The following is a 13,438-nucleotide window of genomic DNA, read 5'->3' on the forward strand; positions in this document are numbered from 1 at the left end:
TTCATGTTTAAAATCTCATGTTTGTTGTTACGAGAACAGATAGGGCCTCACATTCAATATACTCTCATTCTAAAAATACAGTCATGTAACTACGTATAATGTAAGGGATGCTATTGCTGTAACGGAGTCAAATATTGGTTTTGAATAAAATGTATTGGCTCGAGCGATCATAACTTTATAACATCAATATTCAAAGTACAGTAGACGCTCCTATAACGTAAACAATCCGTTCCAAGAACATTAAAGTTATAAGAAATTTACGCTATGAGAACAGTAAAATACATTTAAATTGCCTGATCTGTTCCAAGATCTTTTCAAACTCACCCCTTTGGCAATGCTGGAAGGAAAATCTTCACTTAACTCTTTCAATTTGTGAGCTGTACTGTAACTGCAGAATTATTGGTTTGCATAAACAACTTTTCTCCTTTTTATGATCAATCTCACTAGTTTTATAGACCATGATTGCAGTAATTTTACAACAAGTTGATAGGGACTGCACATTTTCGACGTTCATTTACAATGATTCGCTTATTTTTTCTGAACAGTCTATTCTGCAAAGTATGACTAATAACAAACATTTTGTACGTCTTCAATAAGACAAAACAACAAAATCTTTTTACTATAAAAAGCAGTTCTACCTGTTTGCCGTCTATCCCTATCCAGGAGTCAAGGTTAGGATAAAGATAATTTTTCGACGATACTCCAACTGGTGACATTAAGACTGGTAGACCGACGCTGTAACACCTGAACCAATTGATCGCCTTTGTATTTATCAACGATACGCAGCAATCCTACTCGCCTTTTTGTTGACACGTTTAACGATTTACAACAACGAACTAGAATGTCACGAGCCTTATATATAACGATATACAGAAGGCGTCTTTTCTCTTGCAATTGCGGCAAAATAAACTAATAGGCCTAATCAGATCAAATTTGAAAACTCGCCCGACTTGACACTTTACGTTATATGGAATCTTTTACGTTGTAGGAAACAAAAATGTTACAGGATGTTTTTACGTTATCTGGAATGTACGTTATAGGAGGTATACGTTGTAGGAGCCTCTACTGTATTTACTTTTGGGCCATAACTTTTGTGGCTATTCAATTTAACTACAAAGCTAGCGCATATAAATAGAGCAATAAACTAAACCAGACCATATGTGCAGCTAAGTATTTCTTGTAAATGATTGTATCGAGAGATGTTATTGGATAGATCTGAAATCTAAAGAGCCTAAATCAAAGGTTAAACTTTCAGCATGTCAATATTTGAGGCAAATCTACTTATCTTCTGCTGAAATAGCCTTAGGGTAGATTAACTGGATTGTGCGGGTAAAGAAAAGTTAGGATGAGAGTAAATAGGCAGAAATAAACTCAAACAGGTTCCGATTCTCTGTAATAACAGAGAGCACAACAATATTGCTCTGACCAACATTGTACCAACATCTGAGCAACGTTGAAGTTGTCTTATGACGTCTATAAAAATGTTTATAAACAACCAAACTATCAATAAACATGACCAAAAAGTATAAAGTATACCCTAACTCTTGTCTGTTGCAGAATAACTAACAGCCGTCAGCGATAGACAAACTTCAGAATGACATCTCATATCCTCTTTGAAGTATTTATAAATAAAAGTATAATATATTTGAAATCTGTTGTGTTGTTCAGAATGTATAATAATTGAATGCTAAGGTATGATTGGTGTTAGAAGTTTCTAGAACATTCCATGGTCAGTGAGTAACAGCCTAAATATTGACACTATACTGTTAACAAATCAAAACATACAAACACTAACATATTTCCAACTGGTTAAAGAAGAAAGCATATGAAGGCTTCAATGCTTGGAATATGTCTGGTATATCGTAACAGATAATGAAGATTACTTGCAGGATGACCACTATATTAAATGAGTAGCCTCAGATCATCATGGTTTTGTACAATGAGTGTATTCGCTCTGATCACCCATCCTTTTCTCATTCAAAACTGGATAGCCTAAAATGATACATTATATATATATCCACAAAGTATTTCTCAAAAATATCTTACCAGTTCTTGTGACACTGTTGTTGAGGGAGAGTCTATCTTTTATACTGGAGTTGTGGTGTCATTCAACAATTCCCTTCGAATCTGTGCTAGTTCGCTCTAATTTGATTGGCTGGTAGAGAATATGAAATTCAGTTTTTGAAGCGATGTCATTATCGCTATTCAAACAAAACTTAGCTTTATAGGCAGCAAAGATTCCGAAACAATATTTATAAACTAAATTGCCAAACCCAGCAGCAGACACGAGTGTTGCTGTTGAACATAAATTTTACTGATACTAGCTGAATGCTGAAGAAAAGCTTGGGTAGAAAAGCTGTAAAACTTTTTTTTCAATACGACATTCAGCGCCCATTCTTTCCAGATTAAAAGTAAATATAAACTTACATCTTTCTGAGCACTTTTGTCAACACTTGAAGATTTTTTGGATTTTCTAAAGCACAAGCAGCCGGTGATAAGCGCTGCCACAACCACCAGGAATACACCGAGTGTAGCTAATATTATATAGACCGTCTCTGATGTCAGCCCTTGCACGGCACTGGGCGAGGGAGATGTCTGCGCCGAGTCTCCAGCGTTCAACCCTAAAAAAGCACTAGAAAGTGGAAACATATTGCAAGTAGTATGTACATATAAACAAGCTTCGAGTAAGTCTTATTAAAGGCGTAGAAGATTAGAAAAAAATCGTCCAAATATAGCAATTTGAAATTGGTTGTCGTGTGGTCAGTTTTGTGTTTTGTTACACAGCACTGTCAGTGCGTATGTCCAGCCCAGAAAGGCTATGGAATCATTTTCTTTTACATGTTAACTTTCATTGTAAAATTTTCAAACTTTAAAATTTTTAAATTCTTAAATTGTTCACAGGTGCGGCACAAAAACTTATAAATTTTTACATGTAAGTGTCACAAAGTCAGACTCAATGATAATATTTAACATAGCCAAACATTTTAACACTTATATGGCAATCTCATTCATTAGTTAAAAATTGGAATAAACATTTCTTACCAAATTATTGTTAGCAGACCAATGTATAATTTTGTTATTTAAAGAAAGCACTAATAAAATAATCACCTTCAGTATTTTTCTTATTAAATTATTTGATGCCACTTGATTATTTATTCATGAAAAAATGAAACCGAGTCACAAGAATTTATTTTTCAAATTTTTTTATTTATTTATAAATAATAAAAAATAAATAATTTTTCAAAATAGTTTAGTATAGAAATATGTCTCTGCGGCAACTCAATTATCTCAAGATATCTCAACACTGTATGCACACTGTATGCACACTGTATGCACACTGTATGCACACTGTATGCACACTGTATGTACATGACTCACTGTTTCCCGATTGTATGCACACTGTATCCACACTGTATCCACACTGTATCCACACTGTATACACGCGACTCACTGTATCTTGCAGCTGTCACACTCGAGAGCTCTTCAGTGCACTTTTCCTCCCACCAGAATTCATAGTTTGATGCACAGACTATGAAAGTGTAGGTAGAGTTCTCCTCTAACCCAGTAACATTGAACGCGGGTAATGATTCATTAGCGATAACGGAATAACTCTCTTCCTGCTGCATCTTAAGGCTATAGCTGATGACAGAACCGCTGCCAGATTCAGACGTACATCTTACTAGCATGCTGTGCAAGGCGCTGGAAGTCACATGACATTCAGCTGGTGCATCTGCAGGCCCTAACAATATCAGCACTATACCTTATGATTTTGATATACATTGTAGATGTGTTAAAAGTGTACAAAGCAAAAGGAAACATTGTGTGATTGAGAACCTGATAGAGATATGATAGAGGCAAATTTAGAGTCTGTGCCGGGATTGTTGTGGCCCAAATCTCAGCAAAAAATATATTAAAATCTAACAAGAAACGTATGATTTTCTCTTATGGAAAGTGATCACTACTGAAGACAACCTATTAGAGACCAAAAATGGTGGATCAATAGAGTTTTAGACAATCAGTTAACAATCAGGTGTAACAAACATTTTGATAAGTCAGTGTGAATATGAGCAAGTTGGTGCCATGATATGCACGATAGGTACATAAATATGTAAGTATAAATAGTTGAAACAGTATTTTTACGACTAAGCATACATGTAAATAAGATAAAGTAAAATTCAAAGCTGCAAAAGAACTTGACACTAAAAGTAATAAGTGGAGTAGTTGTTTAGACTAAATCTTACTTGAAAAGTCAAATTTTTCTTCACCACAAATCTGTTTCGCAGTGTCGCTTGCTAGATGCTTTTGATTTCGAACAAAGACACCTGACGAGTGACAATGCAAAACAGATTTCAAGTGAAAAAATTTTGACTTCAAGTAAGTTTTAGTCTATGTATAGATGTATATTTACGTGTACGTACAATGTATATATGTATATTTACAAGTACGTACAATGTATGCATGCTGTATATGACATCTTACCTGGTAAACCGAGTTGAATAACGCATGGAGTCTCTTGTAAGCCATAAGCATTCTCTGCATAGCAATAATAGACACCGTAGTCACTTTGTGACCTACAAAAAACACAACAAGGCTTCAGGGCCAGTATAAATATTTGTCTTTTTATTAGCTTTTGCATAGAAACATTTTATTATTTTAAATTATCTTAAAGATACACATCTCTGTAACTAACTAGAGTGTCAGAGAAGTACCTCAGACAGGCAAGGGATTGAATTAGTGATCATGAAGTCTGTTTGCGCAGGTATGCTTTCCGCTGTCACCCAGCAAACTGTAAACCTGCGTCTTGTCCGGCTCGACTTTATGGTGAACGAATTATTTACAAACAGGTCACTTACCTTATTTATTGGTTGGCCCTCGTACATTGATATTTTCGGTATCAACTAAGTACATATAATATTATAGATAAATATATACACGTATACTTCATATTTGATGAGGCATCATGAGCATATACAATTATTCTTCGGCTACACTACCTGGGCTCTAACTGAATTGTAGACAGAATAGTGAATGCTCCAATCTTATTAACCGTTGAAGATCTGTTGAGCGGAAAACCGTCCTTGCTCCAGTAGACCCGCACCTCCGCAGGTTTGGCCATGATACTGCAGGATACCTCTGTATTTTCACTTAGATGGGCTCGATACTCCATAACCTTGGTTACCATGCAAACAGGCTTATCTGCAGCAAAACAGTGTATACTTATATATAAATACTAGGTGTGTCCGTTTCGTACTTTGCTTCACATTGCATGAGTAAGATAGTATTTATTTCAATGTTAGAGTTACCAGCTGAGCAATGGAACTCTAGACTCGTGTCTTTCTGTTCTACTGACTAGTTTAGCGCACTAAAGTCCATTACTCTGTTTTCTAGCTGACTGCATGATCTTCTAGGTTAAAGGATGAGCTCATCCAGTAAAAGTTGAAAAAATGTAAATTACTTACACATTACATGTACGACTGTGACGTCAGACTTGGCCATACCAACCATATTTAAACCTTGGCACTGCCACCTACCTTCGTCAGACCTACAACATTGTGTACATCTGTTTAGTTCAAATATATGATTTTTATCACTGAGATTAATATATCATTACACAGCTAATAAGATGCCATTAAATAAACTTTTAATAGAAGCATAATACAAAAAAGTGGCTCATCAAAAATTTACAAATTTTCAATCAGCTTAAAAAATCAAACAGATTGGTAAAACAATGGTACCTTAACATGACCTAAAACAGTCACATATACATGTACATATAATACAGTCTCATATAATTGCATTGAATTCATTCCATTTTGGAGCTTGAATCAAATTTTGAATTTTTGTTTGTGTAGAAACATTATACAGTGAAAGGTTAACAGTTGCCAGTCGCTAGTCACTCATCTCATAACGGGCGATATTGAAAGAGGCTAGTATATAGCAACAGGGTAAGTTCAGCACAGGCTTTTGCTATAACTTGACTTGGTGGATAAACAATACAGGCCGAAGGATTTAGTATATAAAATGCTATAGCTAATACAGCCATGGAAACTAGTGTACTTCTATTATATCCCATGCTATCTACTTAGTCAGTTGACATTTGGGAACTGGCTCGCCTATCCTCACAATAAGCAGACGACTCCAAAAGTATGAAATTAAATGGAAAAAAAGAGTTGTCATGGGCAGTGCTTTAGCACAAAAGAACATGTAAACCAGTGATCCAGTGAGGTAAACAGGTAGCTGCGCAGCAAGGCTGCCTTTTGTTGCTTCCTAACTTAAATTTTTCATTTATGCAATCAGAGCATATCATAATTAAGTACATTGTAGTGCATTGTAGTACATCGTTAACCATAAATAATTAGGGTGGTGAAAGCACTGCTTTTCAATTCGAAATATGCACTTCTCTGACTGTTTTGATGTTTACTTTGTAATAAGGTTGTTGTTAGAGATTAGGGCTTTCAGATTAGGGTAGTTCAGAATTTGTATAAGCATTTGCTGGCTCTGAAAGACTTGCTACAAAAGGAAAAAGGAAAACTGAAGACAGTCGTAAAAAAGCTGCAAAAGACTTTTCAATTTGCGAAGTTAAGCTAAAGGAGTGTAGTGTGTTCATCAAACGGGACAAGAGACCTATCATATTGCTTGAATCCTATAACTATATGCTGAACTATAGCAATATGCTATACAACTATTGCATAGGTTAGCTATATATAGCTAAACCTATCCTATAGCCTCTATGCCTCTATTTTTAGCTATATAGCTTGATATCTTATATGAACTATTAAAATTTAGCACAAAGAATAAATATTGTAGCAATGTAAGAAAGGTGGAACAGAGCACCTGCTGACATTGGATATTGTGAGCTGCCCTGCTGAAAAGTTATACTTGCTGCTGTAATACGCTCTTTGTAAGTCGACAGGTGCTGACTCATGCAGCCAACTTATTGCCTTTACCGAAGGCTTGGCATCAGCAACCAGACAGGATATCGTCAGGCTGCCTCCTTCTTCGATGTACAGTATACTGCCAGCTATTTTCATTACTGGCTTATCTAGAAAAGATGTTGCTGTGATAAGCTCAGAATCTGTAAGATAGCCAAAAAGGAGAAAGGCATAAAGCCAACTAATTGATACAAACTCTGATAGCAGTCAGTTACACTTGCTGTTGATAGAATGATTTTCCATACAATCTAGCAAGCCGTCTTTTAAAGATGTGGTTGCGTCAAAAAAATCGATCAAATGAAATTAAAACCAATAAAAAGCTAAAACATCAGCTACAATTTGATGTTATTTTTGTCTTTGTAGACTAAACCTGTCCAGAGATATATGCCTTTGAATGAGGCCATCTTTTAAAACGCTCAGATTCGAGCGGGTGCTTCATTCGTGACTCAACGAGTGATACATGTGAAAAGAGTTCACGAGCGATAAATATAAGATCTCTTCTTTAGCCAATCATCAGCATGAAATATTCACGTTCATAGCCTACACAGTATAATTTGGCAACTGCGACAAGCAAAACAGAAAAAACCGAATTAGTAATGTTGTACTTATAGTTATAGGACGAGCATAGTTTCCAGGAGTTGTGTTCTCCAGTCTTTACCAGTAAAAAGATGGTTAAATAAACACGTTTCCTCTCAGTTACTGTAGTCTTGAGTTAATTGAAGTGTATTTCTGCTTAAACTTGCCAGATCAATGAATCGGTTTGGATTTAATTTTTCAACTTTGTTATTTACATTCAACTTTTTGCTATGCTACTTTGTTTTAATCATAAAACAATGAGACGGAATTCCGCAAAGCTCTTAGTCAAAAAAACTTAGTACAGATAATTTTTAAATGTTATTCCGCTAAGTGCATTTTATGAGGTGTTTAATAAAAAAGCGTTTTAAGACATTTTTATGGCGCTTCATCTTTGAATTTTGTACCATCCTGAACATTTGAAAGACGTGTTGCATCATCAGATGCAGTTTGTTTGCTTTGCAACAAGAAAGTGGCGATAACACTTTTTCTTTTTTTGAGATTACTTAGTACAATAAACAAATTGTCAGCAATTACTAATTAAAAGCAATTAAATACAAAGAGTGTTACATAACAGCACAGACCATGCAGTCTTAATTTGTAAAGGGAACACCTTTTACAAAAATTTCTAATTTAACACAAACACCTCAGTCTGAGAACTAAGCACAAACACTTGACTATGTGTTTTAATTAACTACTTGTTTAGAGTTTCATTCTGACCCTTTCTACAAACTATATTCATCTTTGCTGTGTATATAAGAGTAAACAACTCAGGACATCTGATCTCACCTACTGTGTTAAGAAAGCCCACTATACAAAGCTAAATATCAAATCTATAAAACTAGTATAGATACTGAGAATAGCCTGAATATAGTGACTTTTGAAAGCACATGCACTGATGCACATGCAATGATTACTAAACATACAAACATACAGTTCACATCAAGGATAACAGAAACTGATGGTGGAGACAACAACTGTCGCTGTATAACATCATTAACTGCGGAGCATTGTAGTAACCCTTCATGCATCTCTCTCGTAGCCTGTATATAGACTTGACTTTCTGTTCTACAACAAGCATATGATAATAACAATAATAGATTAACTTGAAACATGCCTATTGAGTGGCCATACTGAATGATTATTAGAATACTTGAGTGTGTGATCATTGCCTCAAAAATCGAGTATAATGGCTGCTTAGCTCACTGCATACAGAGGCTGGGCATAATTTTAGGAGCAAAGGCTTTGTGATCTTGACTAGACATGTCTTAGCTTAGTGGCAAGGAAACCATGTGCTGTTTACTACATATGAGTTAGATAAATATGAAAAGTTGGTCTGCTCTTTTCCAGAGAAGACGATTCTTAATTGTAATATTTGTTGTCAAGTTATCATAACCAAATCAAACTGCTATCCAACTTTGCTGAAAATTACGATGCAGTGAACAGGTTGCAAAGTTTCCAAAACATAGCTGCACATTTTCAAAGCAGACCTTAAGCTATCGAGAGTTGGATTTAACTTATAAATAAAACAGATACTGTCGTTTATAGCTTCTTCAAACAAATGAAAATACACAAAACATAATTTAATAGTTTTTGAAATGTTTTTACTAAAAAAGCCATTTATACAGGGTCAAACAAATCATGTAAAAAATGAGGCTACAATGATTCCCCTTTAATTATGACAGAAAATTTTGTTTAAAATGTGAAAAGTGGACAAGATGAAAAGCCTACAGAAGATGGACATTTTCTGTTTGACATACATGTATGTGTCTCTTGAATACATCTGGATATTCTAAAAACTGAGGTTAGAAATGTCAGAAATTAATACACTTACATGTAGAAAACTCCAGAATAAAATTGACTCTCGACCAAATTGTTCAGCATTTGTTCATCACCAGATTTAAAGATTATTGACCAAGTAATGTTGGCTGGAGGATCAGCGCAGCCCACAATGCATCGCACCAGGTGCTCCTGACCTTCGGTGAGGACGTCTGTGATGTTAATCTCTGGAGTGCATGGTGTGTCTAAACATTATAGAATAGAAGTTTCTGCTGTGGTCATGAGACAAAACAAGATTACTGATTCCTAGTAAGCCTTTCAACCATGCACTTACCATTGTTATCAGTAAATACATGTAAAGTAATATTTATAAAAGCTTAAAAAACTAAAACTGAATTTATATTTTCAAGAATTTTTATAGTCATTCTAAATAAAAATTTTAGATTCTAACCGGTGAATTATCAGGAAGTTGATGAGCTATTGAACGTACACCTAGCATTGGTAATCAAGGACTGAGTTGTCTTATTGTAATACTCCTCTAGTCCAGGTTGGAAGGCGTTGCAGGTGACGAATGCTCCTTGCATTTCTTTACTGATTATGACACCAAGTCGGGCAGAGGCATTGCCAGTCTCATCGCTGTTCATCGATATCAGGCTATCTTGAGAGGCATATGTAAGGTCTAGACTTTTTCCCTCCACACCTGTAGACATAGTATTAGCATTACTACTGAATATTTTTTAAATGAAAAGAGTAGAATCAAAATTATGAATTGCAAACTACCAACAAGTTAATGAGTAATTTAATGCAGTATTGTTAAAAGTCACTTTTGAAAACTTAAAATGAAAAAGGAACAGTACTAAAGAGTTTTTTGTAAAAAACTAAACATGAAGCATTCTGACTAACAAAGAAGCTTTGAAGCATCAGCAGATATGCCTTCAGTTGATTTTGCCAATCAACCTGCCATTTATGTATTACCTGTGCGGGGGGGGGGGGGGGGGAGGGCGCCGTTAAATTAGCTTGCTAAATAAAAGTGAAAATATTCTCACTATAGATTGACCATCTGAATTCTGGAGTTGGCTTCCCTCTTTGCACTCTGCACTCCATTGTGTAAATGTCTCCTTCGTCAGCATAAAAGTCTTGTACTATAACAGGTTCTGTTGGTGAAACTAAAACAAAATATTCGTAATCACAACTAATATCATTTTATGTGTCTATGACTAGTTGCCATTTCATATCCCCACCATAGACCTATTAACTAAACAGTTAGTAATACGCTGTATAGTTAATAGGTCTATTATCCGGACTAACTAAACGCGAAAACATAGTGCCGCTTGGAAGCACTCCACCTGCTGTGAGCTGAAGTTATTTTGGGTTTGAGAATGTATAGTAGCAATTCCAATAGTTACGACACGTGTCAAGGAGTGTCATTCCAATAGTTACGACACGTGTCAAGGAGTGTCATTCCAATAGTTATGACACATGCCAAGGAGTGTCTTAAGAATAACATATGTTGACAACAAGCAGGACAAAGTAAAATATTATATCTAACATATATATATAATGGCATGCTTCTGTCATGGGGTGATCATGCTTGGTAGTGTTCTCTAGTAGAGAAACACACCACCAGGACTAGGTTTTTATAAGCTACCTTGGGTGGTCCTAACACTTATCAAGGGCTTCTTCTGAAACTGTCAGATTAACCTGAAGGGATACATTTTGCAACACGTCCAGTCTAACAGAACCAGGTAACCATTTCACTTTGTCCAATGTGCGAAGGACAGAGGCGGATCTTTAACGTGCCCACATTGTCAGTGTGGTACACGGGGTCTTCAAGTTAAGGTCTAGGTCCAAAAGACCCAGCAATTTAGGGTTGAAAGCTTGCTGAGAGCTTTTTGTCAGATTAGTATTAAGCAGGGCTCGAACCACCAACCCCATGGTTGATAGTCCAAGATGATACCACTAAGCCAGCCTGATACCCTTCTTACACTATCTTACATGTTATATCAAACATATAACATGTAAGATAATCTCTCACGCGTATTTTGGTACAAAATACATACTTTTTATGGTTGAACTTACCGTAAACCCTGAGAGACCACATCTGCAGTCTCTCTTCTCGAAATGGAGAGCATTTATAGTAACCTTCATCCCCAATGGTAACTCGAACAATTGTAAGGGATGTGGTACTATTCAGCCTTGTAATAGAATACCGTGGGTTTCTAGCATAGATTCCAGTCTTCTGGGTTCCTAATCACAAGAGCAACACTTACTACTAAACAGAAAAATAAGGTGGATGAAAGTAAGAACAAAGGCTCAGCTTAGTCACAGTTTTCTAAAACAAAAACAACTATAGCATTAATCATTAGTTTCATTTATAATTTTGTCACAATTTCTCACAATCATAAAAATTTTGAACTCTATAGTAAAACTTTTGCTTGATAAAACACTTCTTACAAAAATTACTAATTATAATAAAAATATTTGACTCTCATTTTAGTGTACAAAATTTGATTACAGTACAAGTAGTAGTACATTGTAGTAAGGCAACTAGGTCAGATGACTTTGCAACACCTTTGGTCAGTTAATAACACCTGTTTTGTTTCGCAGTAGCATATCTTACCCGCTATACATTCCGAGGACTGAACTTACCTGCTATATCTTCTGAGGACTGAAGTTACCCGCTATATATTCTGAAAGCTGCACTCCTTATGTAAACTTACCTGCTATACAGTCTAAAAACAAAAGTCCTTACACACACTTCTATATACACTATATATATTTCTCAAAGTCCGTCTGCGGATCCGTCTGTAGGTTTTCCGGCTATAGCTATTATTAGAACAGCTGAGCTGGACAACAATGCAGACTCAAAGTCATGGCTTACCTTCATTGGAAGCCTAACCTTATTAGCTAGCTTAGTGGAGTTTTCCATTGGCAATATGCCAGGCTACTAGCTTGAAAGGTACAGTTGTTTGACAAAGTTTTAAAACCTTTACAGTTGTTTTTATTTTTCTCTTAATTTATTTCAACTACACGACACACTTCTCTCATGATATGTACTTTGAAAGTTAGAATGGAAAATGTTGTTATAATTATGTTAAATACAAATTAAATTTCTGTCCAAAAACTCTTCTATTACACGGGCAAAGCCGCGTGGCACAGCTAGTACTTGCTATATATTCTCTGCACTGCATACCTTACGCAAACTGCAGATAACAACACTGATGAACAAAAACAAGTACCAGAATTGAAGTCATTGAAGTTTTAACACATGTATTTGTTTATGAAAAAAGTGTTGAAAGTGTATCTGGCAATTATGTAGTGAAATATTGCCGTCGTGCAGACAATTCTACCAAACAGCACATTCTACATAATGTTTACCCATTTGTTAAAATAAACATCCAATATGTAAAGCTCTTAAAGATAAATAGACACATAACTCACCGAGTCCAACTACTCTATGCAGCTTGAAGTTATATGATGTGTGTTCCCATATCAAAGTGTCATTCTCCATTGGTTTCAGTGTACAGTTAAAGGTCACAGTAGAATCCAGATAGACAGAGATTGCAGTTAGCCTCGGCAGATAAAGACTGATACAAACATACATGTAGTAGCAAATATTCATCTGGAGTAGTTCCATCTGTAATGATAAATCATCTATACTAGCAGTACAGCTGGGGTTTACCGTTTAAAATTGGTGAGAAACTGAAACAATAACTTACCTTGGGAGGCAGTGCTGATGCAGTGAGTCATAGCGTTACCTGATTGCTCTAAATGATCAAATGTTCAGAAGACGAACGACTTTCTAAACAAACATTTCAGTGGTAATTAGCTAATAAGCACCATTTTGAATGCAAATCTGTTCCAAAAAGGTATAGATACACCAAATGCCTTTGCTAAACTGGGTATTACTTGACACAGTCAAGAAAAACAAGTTGAAAAAGAGGACACACCCCAAGATATTGTCGTTCTATGCAGTTTTTGAGATCATGATGCGCTGTATGATACCAGATTCAACAAATAAGTATGCATACACTCAAACAAGCCTATTGACGTAAGCTGTAAAGGTCAGAAGAGATTTGCCCTTAATGATCACCAGGATAATACAAAATCTAAAACCAGCAATTGTACACTTATCAAGTTAAGAGAATACACCT

General features: G+C 35.6%; 1 protein-coding gene across 1 annotated transcript; it reads right to left on the bottom strand.

The window, feature by feature from the left end:
- Positions 1–1,312: 1,312 nt before the first annotated feature.
- LOC137393875 (cell adhesion molecule DSCAM-like) lies at positions 1,313–13,034 on the bottom strand. The gene is made up of 13 exons (XM_068080587.1): positions 13,004–13,034; positions 11,364–11,531; positions 10,331–10,450; positions 9,775–9,984; positions 9,340–9,529; positions 8,440–8,573; positions 6,835–7,075; positions 5,532–5,542; positions 4,995–5,196; positions 4,480–4,571; positions 3,452–3,739; positions 2,428–2,621; positions 1,313–1,390 (listed from the first exon to the last, which is right to left on the bottom strand). Exons 1-13 carry the CDS (start codon positions 13,032–13,034, stop codon positions 1,313–1,315), a joined length of 1,959 nt encoding a protein of 652 aa, XP_067936688.1.
- Positions 13,035–13,438: the final 404 nt, after the last annotated feature.

This window comes from Watersipora subatra, chromosome 4 (genome assembly GCF_963576615.1).
Source record: "Watersipora subatra chromosome 4, tzWatSuba1.1, whole genome shotgun sequence".
Taxonomy (NCBI): Eukaryota; Metazoa; Bryozoa; class Gymnolaemata; order Cheilostomatida; family Watersiporidae; genus Watersipora; species Watersipora subatra.